Genomic DNA, 18,734 nt, shown 5'->3' with positions numbered 1-18,734 from the left:
ATATCCCTATATCTCTATAGCTGGGCAGTAGAGTGTTTGTGAAAGGAAATAAGCCATAAAAAGCTGGCGGAGGGGCAGGCCCCAGAGCAGTGGTCCTCACGCTGTAGCCAGCATCAGACTCACCTGGGAACCCAGGTTGGTAAACCCGAGTGGGGCCCAGGAATCTGCATTTCTGGTGTGTTCCCAGACGCTGCTGCTGCTGATGGCTTGGGACCACGCTTTGAGAACCACTAGTTAGAGGTGTTTGAATGCTGTGCTAGGAGGAGTCACCAAAAGCTTTTGAACTGGCAAATGTCCGTCACAGTCAACGCACCTGACTGCTGTACTAACAGAGCTGAATTACGACACAGTCGAGAGAAATGGTTGCTGGTTCACAGCCTATGAAAGTGTTCATAGCTGAATGCAGCTCTGTCTCACCTTAGGAATAGCTTTAGCTGCCAGGTCTTCTTTCTGGCCCTTCATTGGACATTTCCCATTCTTCCTTAGCTAGAAAACTTTCACAAAGTGGTTAAATGAATGTTGAAATGGAAGTGATGTTCCAGGTGGCCAGGATTACCTAAGATGAACTACGTCATTTCTTATGCAAAACATTTCAAAGTCTTGCTTATAAAACTCCATGAAAATCCCCTATCGTAGCCCAGCCATTAGCTTCCCCAACTGCAGCCAGGTATAAATGTGTGATCACATTGCCTCTAAATGTCTCTGGGGACACAATTCACTTTGACAACTCTGACATGACAGTTGTTTATTTTAAGCTCCGTGCTAATCTCTTCCCCGCTCCTGCAATTAAGGAAAATTCTTCCCCCTCGCTTCCTGCCCTCCTACCACAGGGAAGGCAAGGAGCAGGCAGAACAAGTTGGAATCCTAGACTCTCAGAATTCGAGGAGGTTTTAGCTTTATGTCTTCACAGCTGGGACCTTAACCACCTATTAGCTCAGTAGTCTTAGGATCATTTCTCCAAGGCCCAGTTTCCTCACCATAAAGAGTGGGTCATTATGCCTGGTTCATCGATTAGCTGTGAGAACTGATGAAATAACATGTTCAAAACCCAAGAGGATCCTGGCACATAAAGCTTAAGAACTAGTAGTTATGACCTACTCCCAGCCCCTCTCATCTTTCATATACAGGGCAGGCAAAAGTAGGTTTACAGTGTTCATAGCGAAAATAATACAATAATTAATAAATAATAATACATGAATAAACTGTGTTTCACATACTCACAACTGTAAACCTACTTTTGCCCCACCCTGTATATTTATTTCGTACATACTGTGAACAGATTCAAATACATTTGGGAGCCAGGTGCTTTTAAACTATTTAACAAATAAAACAGAAGTCTCTTGGTTCAACATCTCTCCCCGTAACTGGTTCTAAGAAGCAGAAAGGTGAATGAGTTGATCCCAAAGAGGAAGGGAGGCACTGAGACTCTCCTGGCTGCCTGTGATGGAGTTGATTACGTGCAGTATTCTTTCAAGGACTTAATCCAGGCCCAGCCCTCCTACCTGACACAGTTGAAGAAAGCACCCTGGATGATCACTGAGACCAAATCTCTAGTCAAGATCAGCTAATGAAAGAAATGTCAACCACAGGGAAGAAGAGATGAAGCAGCAGCTGGCTGCTAAGACCTGAGTGTTGGAAAGGACCCAGGAAAACAGAACGTTTCACCAGATTCATTTTCTCACAGTTCCCAGCTCGTAAAGCACAGTGAACGGCCTTTAAAATTTAGGGCCAAGGGGATAAAGAGTGCCACCGAATCAGTAAACTTGTGAGTTAAGAGGGCACTTTGCCTTAAGCAAGAAAAATCAGTTGGTTCCAGTCCCAGCTCTTTCACAGACTGCCCTTCCAACTTTGAGACAGATCACTTGGTGTCTGTTTTCTTTGTCTAAAATGGGAATTAACTACATCTGAATTTCTGTAAGAGTTTGTAGTTGTGATGGATTAAAGATGACCACAAATTCTTTGACACTCCTCCCATCCAGAGGTGGGGAGTCTGCCGCCTTCCCTCAGATCTGGGCTGCCCTGGGACTGCTCTGATCAACAGAGCATGCTGGAAGTGCTGTGTGCCACTCCCAGGCCTATTTTTCAAGCCATGAGCTATCATGCAAAAGTGCTTAACATGTATGAACATGAGATCACATATAAAGGACCACAGGGACAGGGACAAGGGCCCAGCTGAACCCAACCTCCCAGATGACCCTACCAAGGTGCCATGTGTGTAATGAACTGCCTTGGACCCTCTAAGCCAGTCCAGTCTCCAGATAAATACTATCAAGTGACTTCAGCCAAGCCCAAATTCCTGATGCACAGAATTGTGAGGTTTAATAATAATACACTGTTGTTTAAGCCACTAAGTTTTGGGGTAGATGTTATATGGCAATAGGCAAGCACAACAGGGGTAAACAGGTGGCACAAGGTCTGGGGTGATGGTGGGGTTCACTGGCTGGATGCTCCCTCCAGGAGGTGATGCAGCCGAGTACCGTGGCAGAGCTCTGGGAATGGGACTCATCTTCTGCTCTTTGGTTTTGCTACATTTTAGTTCTGGTTTCCCTTTGAGGAGGTGGAGAGGAGAGAGAAGCAGCAGTAGCTTCAAGAAAACAAAGTAAAGGCCTTTCCCTCTGGTTCCCAAGGAGCTTGGCAAGCTGTCAGTCATTTGGAGGATCAATGAGGGCTCCCGCAGGGACATTCACTAGGAGCCAAGGACAGGAAGGGGGGCCCAGAATGTAGCCAGGAGTGGAGGCAGAACTTCAGGTTTGGGGAAGGAAAAATGCTAGGGGTGGGAGACAGGGAGAGACTCCTTTCTGTCAGAGATCTGGAGGATGTCAGCCTTTGCAGGGATCATAATCCCAGAAGCAATCCGCAGAATTAATGTTTACTGTGTTCCTCTCTGGTAAATATTCCTTGATAAGAAAACTTGCAAGAAGGGGAATGAATACCAGCTGGCTAGAAAGGTATCCTCTTGAGTCACTACAGATGAAAGGAAAAAGGTAATCTGCCCAAAGTGTCACCTGAAAACATCTTGGCAAGGTAACTGGACACACACAAAAGTCAGCAAGACATCCTTGATCACGCGTGTGAACTGACCAGTCTGCGAGCAGACACTGGATGGCTCTCCCACTGACCCTTCCGGACTCAGCTCAACAGTCACATCCCCTGCAAAGACCTTTCTGGCCCCCAAAAAGCACAGGAAGAGACTCTTTTCTGTTAGAGAGATGAACTGGCTCCCTGTCTCTGCCCTCTTTTTCGACAGTACCTTGCATGCATCTGTGGTACGGCATTTCTCTCACTGTACCGTACTTGTTCAATATCTGCCTACTGCTACACCTACTCCTATCCCTACTGCACACACCACCCATTTATTGAGGGCACACTATGTGTCAGGAAGTGTATTCTATGCCGTATCTAACTCCTAGAGCAGCTCTGCAAGGCAGCGGTCACCATCCACGTTTTCAATGTGAGAATGCTGAGGCCCAGAGAATTTAACCCACATCAGACCTCCAGGATCTGGTGGACCCGAGACTGCAACCTACATGTGCCAAAGCCCGTGTCCTTGCCACTTCAGTAAGTGGGCAACACGAGACGAGAGCATCGCTGCCCGGGGGGGCGGGAAGGAGAGTTTGCAGTGCCCTGCTAGCATGGTGAGTGGAGGGCACGCAGAAACAGGGCATATTTAAAGAGGAACCTGACAGGTGAGGCAATAACTAAGACGCTACTGCAATGATGTGACCCAAAAACAGGAGGGGGGTGGTAAAGAGAAGGAAGATGGAGCTGAAAGATATTTATGAAAATACAGCTGTGATTTGTCATCCAGCTGGCCGTGCAGATAAGTAAAAGCTGACCTCAAGGAATTACATTTAAATGACTCATAGGTGCACCTCTGATGTAAAAAGTGGAGGGCAGTGTCAGTTTACCGTGGAAATTTCCACTTTGAGCACCTTGAGTTTGAGAAAACAGAAAGATGGGTAAGGCCAGATGTTGAACGGGCTGTTCCACAGAACCCAGAGGACCCCAGGGCCCTGCATGGGACAGGATTGCAGTAGAGACCAGAGCAGAAGTGCAGGGGAAGCCAGAGGACAGGAGAGCTCTCCAAAGGAGAGAGGGGGCACACCCAGGGCTGGAGGACTGAAGGCCACTCCGCTATGTAGCGGGAAGTAAAACACCCAACTCTCAGTACCTGGGAAGGCACCCACAACAGCCACTAGGGATTTGCATTTGGAAAGGTAAACAGTAATGGCATAATGCATGCGGCGGGCACGCACTGAATGCTTACTAGGTGCCGTGCACTGGTGTGCATTCACCGCATGCACTCAGTAACTTATTCTTCGCAAACTCCAAAAGGAGCATGCTGTTACTAACACAGTTTTACTGATGAGAAGGAAAAACCCAGATGATTTAAGTAACTTCCCCCAAACCACACGACTGAAAACTGGTCAACCTGGGACTGAATGCAGGCAGCCGAGCCCTGGCGCCCCAGGCCTCATTCTAACTACTTGCTGTACTGAGACTTCTAAAGGGGAAGAAAACCTACCACCAAAGTTACATCAGACAACCTGAGTGGCATGTGAAGCACTCCAGCTCAGCGCAGCAGGCATGCACAGCTACTGTGGGCTGTGAGAGCACCGGCACAAACGAGACAGAGGCTACTCTCAAGGAGCTCACAGTCGACGGTGAGACGGACAACAAGCCAATTATTAAAACGAGTGGTAACTGCTGTGCTTATATTTAATGTTCTGTGGGAGCTCAGAGGGAAAAACAACAGATCTCCTTTGGGAATGAAGCCTGGCCAGTCGGTGGAGAAGGTGACACCTCTCAACTGAGTATTTCAGGAGGGTCTGCGTTCACCAAGAAAAATGAGCTCAAGACACTGGTAGCAACATGGAGTTGTGAGGAAAAACATCGTACTCAGATTATAGCAGATCGCTGTCGCCAGGAGGTGAGAGAGGAAAGACAGACAGACCTTGGGCATAGCACTGAAAGACAAGCTAAGGATGCAGCCTATAGTTGATAATGTGTCACTAAATAAAAGCCTCCGTGGCTTTGCACAGGCTCTTTTCTGAAACCGTCACTCCTCATACCTCACCTACTGATGTCTACACTGTCTGCAGATCCCAGCTTCCGTGTCACTTCTGAGAGCCATCCGTGCCTTGGTGGTCACGTGCTCCAACAGCTCCTTAGACTTCCTGGTCTATTTCAATGACCCCCCCAATTTTACTATAATAACCTACCAGCTGCCTGTACTATCCACCAGGCTAAAATCTCTCTGACTCAGAGCTTTCCTCTGATTGTTCGTCACTGCACTTCCATGGTTCTGCTCAGCTCCTGGCAATTAGTAGGCACTCAATAAATATTGATGAAATGGATATAAAAATAAGATTCATATCCTCTGGCATGAACTTCGACTTGACAAATACTACTGTGGTGTGCAAGGCATGAACCTGCCCTCCGGGAGTAGGTGAGCGAGGGGAAAATGTATAATATACTTGCCTTGTGGAAATGCATCTCAGCCCCACAAGTTCACAATGACGGACACTTTTCATTTATATAAAATTGAGTCGTGCTCCAGGGAAATCATAAGAAATGCAGAGACACTTAATTCCAGCACAGGATAAAATATGCAGCCTTTGAGTCAGAATTGTATGTTTTATAAGGAAAGCTGTTTTGAAAGAAAACCTGTGACTGAGAAATCATTGGAGGGTTTTTGCAGCTAAAACACATCAAGTTCCTGGGCTGCCAAGAGAAAGGGTGACAGTTCAGTTGGACATATCAAAGACAAAACCTTGCAAGGCTACAGAGAACTATCCTCAATGAAGTGAAATCGATTTTTTTAAAGGGAATTACATTTGATGCCAAAAACAGAACGAAGTACACCAGAGAAAGGGGACCAGAATGGTTAAGTCTGAAGATTATGGCATCTGAAGCCAGAAGAAGGATCTAGCAATGTTTAAACCAATATAAACAAGGCTTGGGGGTGACATGTCTGTCTTGTGGAGGCTTCATAAAGATACCTGTAGGTCCTTCAGCCAGCCTAAGAGAAGTTGATGACTGTTGCTCTTGTCTGTCCAACATCCCTCTTTCCAGCAGGAGCTGCCACTCTCCAGTGCCACATGTAGTGGTAAAGCCACAGGCACGGTGCCTCGCCTCTGCCCCACAGCCAGATGTGTCACCCTCACACCACAGCAATTGGTCAGGGAAGAGCGTCTAACTCAAGCAAAGCCAACAAAGTTCTTCCATGAGAAACAGCATTTAGGTTTCTCTTCCTGTGGACTCAGAGGTAAGGACAGTTCAAGACTCACGCTGCCTGTGGCTATTTTTCTGAACTCAGATGAAAATGAATCCGACACGGAAACAGTTTAGAAACAAAGAGGGGCAGGCATAAAGATAGACACAGACGTAGAGACAGAGAGGAAGACAGACAGAGAGAAAGAGATGGAAAGGGAGAGATGAGGATGGGGGACAGACGGAGGGAGAGAGCGCAACCGGATGGCATTGATCAAACCCTTGAGAGAGCCACGTCGGAAGCCAGGCTTTTGAGCTAATTGAACCAATCAATTTATTTTCTGTCACATGCTGCTGAAAAAAAAGACCTACTAATATATCATCTGATAAGCAATTTGCTGAGGACTCTTCAGTCAGGCAATTCATTGGGGTCTATACAGGAAAGGCCCTCTTCAACTGCTAATTTAAACCGTAAGTCTATTTGAGTAAGCTAAAATTACATCCCCATAACAAGTCTGCTTATTGCATATGAAATAATTGGAATTCAGAGGGCGCTGTATTTACAGTAGTTACCTGCGGGGTGTACAGCCGTGGAGGTGGGGAGGAGAATTGGGGACGTTTTTAGGTTTTACTTGTGAAAAGGTGCCATTTTTTTATAATGCTCAGGTATTATGTTTTTTAAAAATGGCGATGGTTAGAAAAGAGATTGTTGAAACAGATCAGACACAAGGTCATGGAGATGAGTGTGAATGTCCACGGGAGGGAGCATCTGCTGCCAGGCTGGCGAGGGCTCCCTGAGGGGGAGAATCTAGGCGATTCCGTGAGAAAGCGGAGGGAACACGCTGCTCAGAGGTTCCACGTTCCCGCAGTGCTCCAGCTTCAAAGGGAACTCCTAGCACTGACTCAGAATGCTCTCGGCCGGCTGGGGAATGTGCTAGCCCAGGAGCACTTTCAGCTGGAAGGTGACCGAATACTCTCACATTTGACAAGGGTTAACTTCTAGCAAAGAGAGAACAGGGGCTTAAAACAAATATTTCCTAAATTAGTGAAGGTGAAGTTTTCCAACCCCAACCCAACTGACCATCCAGTCTAGCCAGCTCCACCCCCAGGGCCCCCCATATAACCATCATTAATGATTAATGTACTTCCCCCACTCACTCCTGTGTGTACCCAGATACAGACATCTAGGTATTTATCTTACAAAAGTGGAATTATTCTAAACACTAAAGTCTGAAGCTTGCTTTTTTCCCCTCACATAACACACCAGGGATATCTTTCTAAGACAATACACATAGTTATCCCTCACGATTTTGAATGGCTGAGTTACAGTATCCCACTTTCAAAACCTGTACTCTTACAGATACTTGGTTGGTTTTCATTCGCCACAGAACCTTAGCTTTAAAATAATCAGTGATACTTTATGCCTTAATGCAGTTCTGACCTCTCATGACCTATACTATAGGTGGCGTGGATTTTAATTATGCTTTTGAAATTATGTTTTAACGAGGCAATAAACTTTCATTAATAGGATTCAATTCTCAAAGCACCCGGAAGCACAGTGGATGGTGGTTGGGGAAAAGCGTTTCATAATGTTTTGCTTTGATGTAGGGTCTGCTATCTGGGTGGAATCAGGACTCACAGTGAGCATTCTTGCTTGAGAGGCGCTATCCTTTATGAGTCATCCTGCAGATTCACAGCCCTAGACAGGAGGACAAGACATCTTGGCCAGGAGTGCCCATGACAAGTGATGACATCGCACCTTAGAGACGCTCACTCTGTGCTCTGCCCCGGCCCGGCCGGACTGTCCTGGGAGGGACCCAGCAAAAACAGAAGGCAGGTGATAAACAAAATCACACTCTTCCAGGCTAAACTGTTGCCCTGTAATGTCCAGTGTGAACCTTCCGGCCCAGTGAAAATATCACTCTTGGGACAGGCAGACACCTGGCAGGTTTCCCAGGGTCCCAGAGGAAAACAAAGCCATTGATCCCATTTCACTTATGGTGGTGGAGATTTTGACCAAGATCAGAGAAGGAAATGAAATTATTGGCAGCATTGTTCAAAAAGAGAGTGTGCTGGACACTCTAGTTGTTCCACAGTGTTGACCAAATACTAAGTCAGTATTTACGTAGTTACTGGTTGTCAATCTCCCCCATAAAAGGTAAGTTCCACGAGGGCAGGGACTTCATTGGCACTCATATGCTCGTGCTTTCTCCCTTTGGGGTAGACAGAGACGTTTAAGAAAAAATTGTAAAAAATTAATTGTTTTAGTCATAATTGCACTAAGTTCTCAAAAGAGAATGGGTTTGATAGGGCCCAAGAGGGCTTCTGCAACCAAGAGAGGATTGAGCTAAAAATCTAAAAGGCACACAGGGGAGGAGGGGGTAAAGGAACTTTCCAGGCAGAGGGAGGAGCCGAGGTCCTAAGATGGCTGAGCACAGAGCACTGGAAAGAGAGAAAGAGGCCAGGATAGCTATAGGCCAGATAGTAGATGGCCAAGGGCGTGAAGTGAGGCTGGGGCATAGGAAATGGACAGCACAAAACCCTACAGGCCACAGTTTGATCTTGATCCCCAGTGCAAGAAATAGCCACTGAAGGAGTTTAAACAAAGGAGCGACAGGATCAGAGCTGCATTTTTTAAAGACGACTGTGAGGTTTTGTAAGTGGAGAGGGTACTGGAGGGCCATAAAGGAGATGCAGAAGGACAATTATAGGAGGTTGCAAGAGATGATATTAGGCTGGGCGAGAATGGCGGAGATGGGGAGAGACAGACTGGGATCTGGGTAGGAAGAAAAATCAGTAGGACTGACTATTTAAATGTGGGGGGGGGGCTAGAAAAACCCACATTAAGAATAACTCCCACCCAGCCGGGTGTGGCTCAGCGGTTGAGCGTCGACCTAGGATCCAGGCGATCAGGGTTCCAGGAGAAGGCCATGCTGGGACGCGGGACACGCCACCGTGAGCCACCCCACAGCCCGCCTAGGAATCCCTGGTGCTCAGCTCCCGCAGCACCTGCCCCTGCGGCCCTGCACAGCTGGGCCTGCCTCCACCTCCACCACAGGCTCCTCGCAAGGCTCAGGCCTCCCTATCTCTGTGTCCACAGGCCTCAGAGAGCCCTCCGCAGAGACTGCAAAGTGAGCAAGTGAATAGCCAGATTTCCGTCTCCAAGATTCATCCCTAATGAATTAGGGAAGAAAGACACCCCGGCAGGCGGTCGCGGGGCCGCTGTCCCCAGCCCAGCGCCCCCTGTGCATGGCGCTCGGCCTCACCTGTCCAGAGAAATGCAGCACAGGTGCAAAATAGATGCCGTGGTGAGCAGGACGTCCAGGGATGTCCGGACCAGGCAGAACATCTCCCCGTAAATCCAGATGTCCTGAACCAGCTCGATGGCACCGAAGGGCATCACCAGCACAGAAACCAGCAGATCCGCAAAGGCAAGAGAGACAATGAAATAGTTGGTTTTTATTTTCCTGCGAGCGAGAAAGTGTGAGGAAGAGGCAGTGGGAGGGCGAAGGAAGGAGGTCAGGGAGGAAAGGGAGGAGTGAGAAGAGGGGGGAAGGAAAGCAAAGAAAGGAGGAAAGAAGGGGGGAGAGGAGAAAGGAGAAAAGGTCAAACGTGTGACTGGGCCTTTGAAGTTGTTTCCCCTCTGCGATGTGGCTGGAAAGGCCCTGCGCGGTCCGGACCCCTTCAGAATTCTCCAGGCTCCTCTTGCACCCAGAGCCCTCTCGCCCTCTCCCCTCTGGCCATGTGGTCTGATTGGAGTCCCTGCGTACGGAGCTCCTCCCAAGGGCCTTTTACAGGGTGCTCCCTCTCCCTACTATTGGCTTAACTACATCCCACCCGTCTTGCAGGCCCCAGTCTGGTCATTCTCGGGGGCCTTCCCAAGGTGCCCCCTCCACGAACGGCGTGAAATTCCATTATTTGCCACCTTCAGACTGACGTTTGCGACACCCATCAGAAGGGTGCTTTTATGCTCTGCTGCATTATCACTGGATCGATGCGTGTCTTGCTCAGAGAGGAAGGCAGAAGATAAGCCAGGACTACGTCTTTTACCCCCCTATGGTCTGGTGGCTCTTAACCTAGGCTGCACGACAGAATCAGCCACTGCATGGGACGTACTTATACTACACAGTAGCAAGTTTTCAAAGGTCCCCGGGTGACCTTAATTGCAGCCAGGGCTCAGACTGGTGAAGCGAAAAGAGAAGACCCAGGTTTACATCCTGGATCAGGCACTGCCGGCCACCCTTTCTCTGAACCGACTGAGAAAGTGGAGAGTTTAGATTAGATGTGGCCTCAACACATGTACAGACAGCGATCACAACTGATTAAAAAAACTAACAAAGGTAAACCTAGGAAAGAGGACAGGATGGAAACGTACTTAAGTGTTTACACGGTCATGTTAGGGTTGTGGGGTGATGTGCGATCTTGTCGCCTTGCTCTGTTTCCAAACATTGTCCCCATGTATTTTTTTTTTTCCCCCTTCATTATCACAGACTATAATGGAAATTAGAAGTGCAGACCCCAACTCTGCAGGGAGAGCCCAGAACACCACCCAGGTTTCCTTATGAGGTTGCCCCATGCTACTCACCTGAGCTGCCGGTCCCTGCACACGGCCACCATCACCAGAAGGTTCCCCAAGATGGCCATCAGGATAACCACCGAGAGAAACGTGAGCAGCAAGACCTTCTCCACTGACCTGAAACCCTCCTTGGAACTGGAAGACAGACATACAAAGAATTGAAGGAAACCCTGAGACACGAGCAAGAAAATTCATCTTTTCCTCATTCAGGAAGGTAACTTCTCCATCAGCAGCTGCGGCACACATTTATTGTGCACCTAATATGTGCCAATGTCTGCACCTGTTGCTTTACATGATATCTTAGTTAAGCCTTACACGACAGGGGAAGGAGGCTCAGAGACATGAATGAACCGCCCTGAGGCTGCACAGCCATTCTCCAGAGAGCTCATGCCTTTCCTTCAGAGCTTCCTCAGCTGTGCTCAGAAAGGCATTTTGGTTGATTCCTGTTTTGTGCACCTGCCCACCGAGGAAGCTCCATGCGGCAGGGACCTCATATGGTTTATTCTTGGATAAATTCAACTGCAATGCGTCATTCACGTTTCTTGGATGAAGGAAAGATGATGTTGGGTGGATGAATGACAGTGACTTGAACCAGGGTCTGCATGAGTAAAAGGCCACCCTGTCTGCAGGACCCCAGCCCAGCCCATGCAGAAGCTGCTGTGCACAGTGGGCTGTCTCCAGAACAGGCCATGGCTTAAAGATTGTTCTTACGTAGCTGACCTGAAGAAATTGGTCTCAGATTCTGTGAAGTCCATTAAAAAGACAGCAGCCAATCAATAAACACAGAAACTCACTTCACTGCTCTAAACAACATTTCTTTTGTTCCCCAACGTAACAGTTCAAATCTGTGGTCTTGACAATGTTGGCATCTGATTTGATTCTATAAACTCTGCTGTCCTAGTATGAATCATTTTGTTTTATTAACTTAGAAGTGAGTGACCCCCATCAATAAAAGCACAATGCCTGAAGATTATTCAGAAGCTACAGAAAAAAGTTTTATGCCTATTAGACTAATAAAATGTTCTTTTTAAATGAAGCTTCAAAGGATCTTAAAATTCTCAGACCCAAGCCCCACATTTCAATATAAGAAACTGAGGCCCAGAGAGAGAAACTGAGCTGCCAGAACAGTTTAGCGGTTGGTCTGCGAGGGGCTGCCTGCCCCGGGAGTCCGCTCCTGGGACCACAGGCTCCCAAGAATCAAGAAATATCTGTGTTTACTGAGCTCCTTCCATTGGAAACCAAGACGGCTGCTGGCCCCAGGTGGCAGCAACCCACCAAGTCCTGTCTCTGGCCTTGTCCACAAGTTTCTCAAAAGATAAGATGCTAATTAAAATAAGGACCCACTAGTACAGTGGCTGAAGAATCAGAGCATCCACTCCACTGACAGGTGTTTTTCTTAACTGATTGATTGACTGATTGATTGATCAATGTCTGTAAGGCTAGGGTTCAGATTGTTATCGGAATACGCGTGGATGGTCTTTCTCCAATGCTAGTGAGTGGGGTTCTTGGGGTACCGTGGGAATAAACATTTCCAGAGGCCCCCAGGGGAGGATGGATGTGGTAGAGAGCTTTATTTGCTGAAATTACACCCCTGGGATTCCAAAGCCCGGTTTCCCTCAATCCAGTCCTGGAAGAGGTGCAGCTGGGGACTCGGCAGAGCTAAAAGCAAAGCCAGTGTCCAGAGCTTCCGTTCCCTGGAGGAGCTGGATCCAGTAGCATCAGGCTAGTTGTAACCCATTAGTCCACTGTGGGGGGGAGGGATCCACATGGATGTGGGCCATGTGGGCAAATGCAGGAGCGTGAGAGTCCCACAGCGAGGAACGCAAGAGGCGAGAGTGCAACTACGAGCACAGGAGAGCAAACTCCTTTGTTTAGGAGATTCAGTTTCTCAAATCTTCCCACGTTCGCAGTGGCTACGCCGGTTCTGGTCAATGGCCTGTTCCCAGGTGTGGCTGACAGGCAAATACCTTCCCTATGTCACCCAGACTTTACTGGGCAGGCGTCTGTTCTCCCCCTGTCCAGTCCCTGGGGAGTGTTAAACCGCAGCTTCCTGGCAAAGCTGCACAAATGGCAATGATATTTGGCCTGCCCTTCGCTCCCTTCCTGTTACTTATAACTGGGTTCATTCAAACGGTATCGAGATGGAAAGAAATTCCAGGGATGTTCATCTAAATCACCCTTCCACACCTAAAGTCCAACTATCAACAGTACAAACACGGGACAGGGAAGGTTTCATTCATGAGGAAAAAGACCTTACTAGGGTGATGCGTCTACCCAAAACTAATCTGACCTCAGGCCGCGTTAACTGAGGTAACGTGTCTCACGAAGGAGGTGATGGTGGTTTTCCCAATGTCCTTCTCAGAGGCTCTGACCCAGAGCCCCCCTGAAGCCGGTGCCCTCCCAGGCCTCTGCACTAGCTGCGCCTCCCTCCCGGATGCCTCTTCCCGTCTTTCAGGTCTCAGGTTAAAGTTACCCCACTTAATGCGCCAGCATAAGACAGCACTTGCTGCTATCTGGAGTGACTTCTGTTACTGACTCTCGTCTGTGCCCCGCCCCACAGACTGACTTCGCTCATCTTTTCCAGCACAATCTCCAGGGCCAGACACGTCCACTCTGTGGCGTGTGGTGTACAGGTATGCACAGCACATAGGAAGCGCTCAGTTATCTGCTTATTGAGCGAAAGAAAGACATGTTGTAGTCATAATGATGAGGCTCACCCTTCAACGTCTTAGAAAACTGACTGAACGTACAGAGAAGGTGGTCCCTAGAGAAGATCCAGTAGGAGACACGAAAGCTCTTTTTAACTATCTGAAGGGCTGTCATTTGAAATAAGGGGAGATTTGTACATGCACTCCTTCAACTACTTTCTCAGCACCTTCTCTGCCCCAGGCATTGCTGCAAGTCCTAAGAAAGGAGAAATAAGCAAAACAGAGAGCCAGCAATGAATAGATAAAAGGAATCTAAATGGAAGAACAAACTGGGCGCCAGTGGGGGCGGAGTGCTGGCTATTTCGTAGGGCCCCTCAGAGAAGGCTCAGTGAGACGTTTGTCACACTACAGCCCCGCAGGCTGTGTAAGGAAGTGGGAGGAAAGAACAGGCTGGGAGCTGAGTTGGTTCTCAACTCTGGCTGCTGATTGAAATGACCTGAGGAGCCTTAGAAACGCTGATGTTAGGGCCCCACTCTCAAAGGTGCTGATTTAATTAGCCTGGTTGCAGCTTAAATATTGGAATTTTTTCCAGTCCCTACGTGATTCTGACGTGCAACCAAGGTCGACAATCCCTGCTAGAAGGAGACGAGATTTAGACCCGGCTCATGAGAACTTCCTAACAGCTAAGGATGCTCTCCAGTAGCTCCCTGGTGTTAACGTGAGCTCCGGCTCGGGAAGCGGTTAAGGCGCCTGGATGCCAATGAGACGCCACCTCGACCCACGCGGGCGGCTACTATAGAAACAAAACAAAGTGAGAAGGAGCAGTGCTGGTGAGGATGTGGAGGCAGTGGGTCTGGTGGATTGCTGGTGGGCATGTAATATGGTGCAGCTGCTGTGGAAAACAGTTTGGTGGATTCTCGAAAGGCCACATTTAAGTTGACCACACGACCCAGCACTTCCAGTCCTAGGTACCTACCCGAAGGGATTGAAAGCAGGGCCACGAGTAGACACATATACATAGATGTTCGAAGCGGCAATGTTCACAATAGCCCAAAGGTGGAGACAACCCAAGGGTCCATGAAGAGGTAAATAGGTAAACAGAATGTGGTATATACATCCTATGGAATTTTATTCAGTCATAAATTTCTGATGCATGCTAAAATGTGGATTAAACATTGAAAATATTGTGCTAAGTGAAATGAACCTGACACAAAACGACAAATATTGTACGATTCCACCTATATGAAGAGCCTAGAATAGGTAAATTCGTAGAGAAAGTAGAATAGTGGTGACCAGGGGCCGTCGGAGGGGAGGAGGGAATGGGGGGTTACTTAACAAGTAGAGATTCTGTTTGAGGCAATGAAAAAATCCTGGAAATGGATAGTGGTGGTTGCACAGCATTGTGAATGTATTTATTGTAACTGAATTGTACATTTTAAATGGTTACTTTAGCCCTGGCCAGTTTTGCTCAATGGTTAGAGCATCCGCCCGAGGACTGAAGGGTCTGGGGTTTGATTCCCAGTCAAGGGCATGTACCCCAGTTGCAGGCTCCATCCCTGGCCCTGGTCAGGGTGCAGGAGGGGAGGCAACCATTCGATATGTCTCTCTCACACCGATGTTTCTCTCTCTCCCCTCCTCTTCTCTCCCTTCCACTCTCTCTAAAAATCAATGAAAAAATATCCTCAGGAGAGGATTTTAAAAGAATGGTGATTTTATGTATTAATAATAAAATTTATGCTATGTATACTTTATCACAATAAAAACAATACATGGATGACTATATATCAGGATGTTGTATAGGGCTCCTCTATTGGAGGCAGGTAAGGTTGGCTGATTTTAGGTCTCTCTCTTGTCTATGGACAATGGTCTGAGCATATCCTTAGAACAGGGTCAGTCCATCAACCAGAACCTGACCACTAGAACCATCTCCCTGCACCGCCTTTCCTCTTACAGAAGAGAAAACAGATTCAGAGTCTGCGGTGCACAGCTCTGGCTCCAGAGAAGGCATATTTCAAATCAAACGGGAATGTCAGGGTCAGAGAACCCCAAGTTCAATGTTACGGTTCATTTGTGGCATGCTAATTAGGAACTAGAAATAGCTAAACTTTAAACTGTGAGTGACAAGCACAGTTTAACCAGAGGAGGAACTTTTTTAATTAGGCAGAACTGTGCGTTGAACTAAATGTTAAGTCCAGTAATGATAACTAAAATAAGTTAGAAGCCACTTCTGCTAAATCCATGTGAGACCCTTCGGTTACCTCTGTCACCCTCCAAGGGTGCCATCAACCCCTACCAGACAGGTCCCATCTGACCAAAGAGCTCGGTCTAAGCCACTAAACAGGTTCTTTGACAGTTAGTCTTACAGGGAATTTTTCTTCTTTTTTTCTTTTTTTGTTTTTTTCAGTGATCTCTTGATCCATTAATAAAGAAAGTCCACACACTTGCTGGCTCTGTTTGGCATTTTCTCTGTTCTTAATAAAAGAAAACCTGCAACAATAATTCTGGGTAAATCTCCACATAGGTTAGTATATGTGAAAGTGTACCACAAATGACCAAGTATATTATAAACAAGTAATCATTGTTATTAATATTAGAAGCCCATGCAGGGAAACAGCTAAGGAAGTTTAGGTTATGCTTTGTTGTATCACCCAGAACCAATACCCTATACACTTCCATAGGAGTCAAGAACACTTTCCTTGAGCCTCAGTTTCTTCATGGATCAATTGAGGAAATTAGATTAAATCTCTCATTTATCAAGTGTGTATTGATTGCTAACTCTCTGTCAAGATGTGTGCTAAGTACTGTGATGTGACAGTAAGGATGGTGGACAAGGTCCCCGCCTTTATGGCGTTCACACGACTGGAGAAACAGACACTAGCAAGTGCACAGCTAAAGAAATAAGAAACCCCGTCTGTGATCAGTGTACCAACGTCACCCTCCCAGACTTTAATGTTCAGATTAAATCTACTGAGGACGTTGGTAAAACGCAGATTCTGATTCTTTTGGTCTGGGTTGGAGTCTGGGGCTCTGCATTTCTCACAAGGCTCATGAGCCTCAGTGATGTTCACGCTGCTGGTTCGTGAGTCAACTTGGGGTAGTGAGACTGTCAAGGGCATTGACGTGATGGTGTGATAGAGAACCACCGAGTTAGAGGGAAACTTTAGGTGATCAGGGAACACTGGTGGTGACGCTGGTTAAACACAGAGTGCTGGACCTACCCATAGCTCGGTACATCTGGGGTGGGGCCCCAAAATTTGTATTTCTAACAAGTTCCTAGGTGATGCTGCTGCTGCTACTGCTCATCTGCAGACCTCACTTTCAGGATGTTGACCTAGAGCATTGCAAAGGATGCCCTTTTCCCTAACTCTCATTTCTCCATTGCATATTACCTCCTTTTGCTCTGAGGTCTGGAGCTTCCTGCTTAAAAGTGAGTAGATTTGGACACTGATTTATCAAGCACCTACCACAGGGCAAACAATGCACTCAGGAGATTTTCCATGTGGGCTCATTTCATCTTCACAATGACCAGGTACTTTGATGTCACCATGCCCTTTTTTCAGAAGAGATGGGTGCTCAGCGTGCTCAGGAGACGTAAGATCCTACAACTACCAAGTAGTGGCCCTGGGATTCAGACTTGCACATTCTGATTGCAAGTCCGGTGCTTTTCCTACCAAATTTTAAACGTGCTCATTTGAAATTGAATAAATTTCCTTTAAAAAAAAGACATGCTAAAGTTTCACTTTTTGTCTAGAAACTTAGTATCCAAAATGTTGATGATGGCATCTTAATATATGCCTTGTAAAAACATGCTGGCTATAGAATATGGTAGGGGAACAAATAAATCCTTGCAAGATGGAAACAATGCTTCATGGAGTTTCTCTGCAGTTCTAAAAGAACTTTTTGATTGGTATTGAATGTCCTATAGAGAAGAGGGGTGCAGGCAGGGGTGATGCAAAGCTGCTGAAGTCAGGTGTTTTTCAAATGTAAACACATGGGAGAAAATTCTAGTGGCAAGCTCTTAATAGACTTTTCCAGAGCCTCAAAGATCACACGTATTGGGCATGAGAAAGACTTCAAAGCCCAAAGAGGATGTGTCTGTACAGAGTATAATGAAGTTGAAAGCTGCAAGGAACACAAAGGATATCATCAGGATCAAAGCCACTGCTCTCCGAGGCCACACCTGACTGCAAAGCCAGGCAAAACTGCAGTGACAAGCTGAGGTCTCCGCCTGGGAAGATTCTCACTGCCTCACAGCGTGTTGATGACCAGGGCTTCCATTCTTGGAAATCGAACGCCCAGTGATAGTGCCAGCAAATTAGACCTTCGAGGTGCATGTCACTTTAAGAAAATTCAGTCTTCCAATATTTAAACTGAACAAACAGTTCCACAGGTAGATTTTTTTCTTTACAATGTATTTTTTTCCCTATATGCAGGTTCAGTGTAAAGTGTCTGGTTCGTTTTGCAAACATCCCTTTACCGGCAACTGTTCAGGTACCGAAATGGCTTCCTTTGAAAGAAAACACGTGGCATGTTTTCAGTATTTGGCAGGTGATTTCCTTGAAATTATTCTTGTGGTTATGAGAAATCCAGCCCGGGGGAAAATGGGAACCACATGGGGCCTCTCCAGCGTGGTCAATCATTTACCCCAAGGATAAGTGCTCAAGGAAAAGCGGGATTTCCCATGCTCTGCTAACAACCTGCTCCCCACTTCTTTGCTATAGGTGGCCTCTGTCTCTGGCCCAGTGGCAAATGGATCGAGCTCTGCATAATGTACTAGGGTCCTGGCGTGCTCTCGCTAAGTGTTACGATTTCTCTTCTCACCTCTGCTTCTGACAGCGTAAGAACCTTATGCTCAGATGAAAGAAGAGACTGCTTAGTGTTGCTCGATTGCAGGAACTGCTGCAGCTTCAGCCCCTGGGCCAAGTCCACCCCGTGCCTGTTCTTGTAAATAAAAGTTCACTGGAACACAGCCACACTCGATCACTTAGGAGTTTTCTCCGGCTGCTTTCCACTCCAAAGGCAGAGCTGAGCAACTACAGCAGAGACTGTACGGCCCACAAAAGCTGACGCTGTTTACTCTCTGACCCTTTCCAAAACAAGTTCGATGACCTCTGCTCTTTTGGAAACAGAGATAAGTTTGGCCTGAAGAAGACTATGGTATAGAGACACTAGGAGCTCTAAGAGCCTACGACAGGGAACCCAGCAACTGGAGTCATTCATTTCTCTGGATTTTCTCACCAAGTGGAAAGTGCCAGCGTTCCAGGTGGCCAAGCCGGAGCCAGGCCTCTGCTCCATTT

General features: G+C 47.2%; 1 protein-coding gene across 1 annotated transcript in view; it reads right to left on the bottom strand.

Annotated features, from left to right (window-relative positions):
• The window catches only part of HTR4 (5-hydroxytryptamine receptor 4), a 121,479-nt gene that overhangs the window by 32,522 nt on the left and 70,223 nt on the right, over positions 1-18,734 (bottom strand). The window contains exons 3-4 of the mRNA XM_081134729.1: positions 10,799-10,924; positions 9,480-9,680 (exon numbers count right to left, since the gene is read on the bottom strand). Coding sequence (XP_080990855.1) covers positions 9,480-9,680; positions 10,799-10,924 — 327 coding nt within the window. The remainder of the gene's footprint in view (positions 1-9,479; positions 9,681-10,798; positions 10,925-18,734) is intronic.

This window comes from Miniopterus schreibersii (genome assembly GCF_964146895.1).
Source record: "Miniopterus schreibersii genome assembly, chromosome: 4".
Taxonomy (NCBI): Eukaryota; Metazoa; Chordata; class Mammalia; order Chiroptera; family Miniopteridae; genus Miniopterus; species Miniopterus schreibersii.
This window is presented reverse-complemented; position numbering and strand designations above follow the sequence as displayed.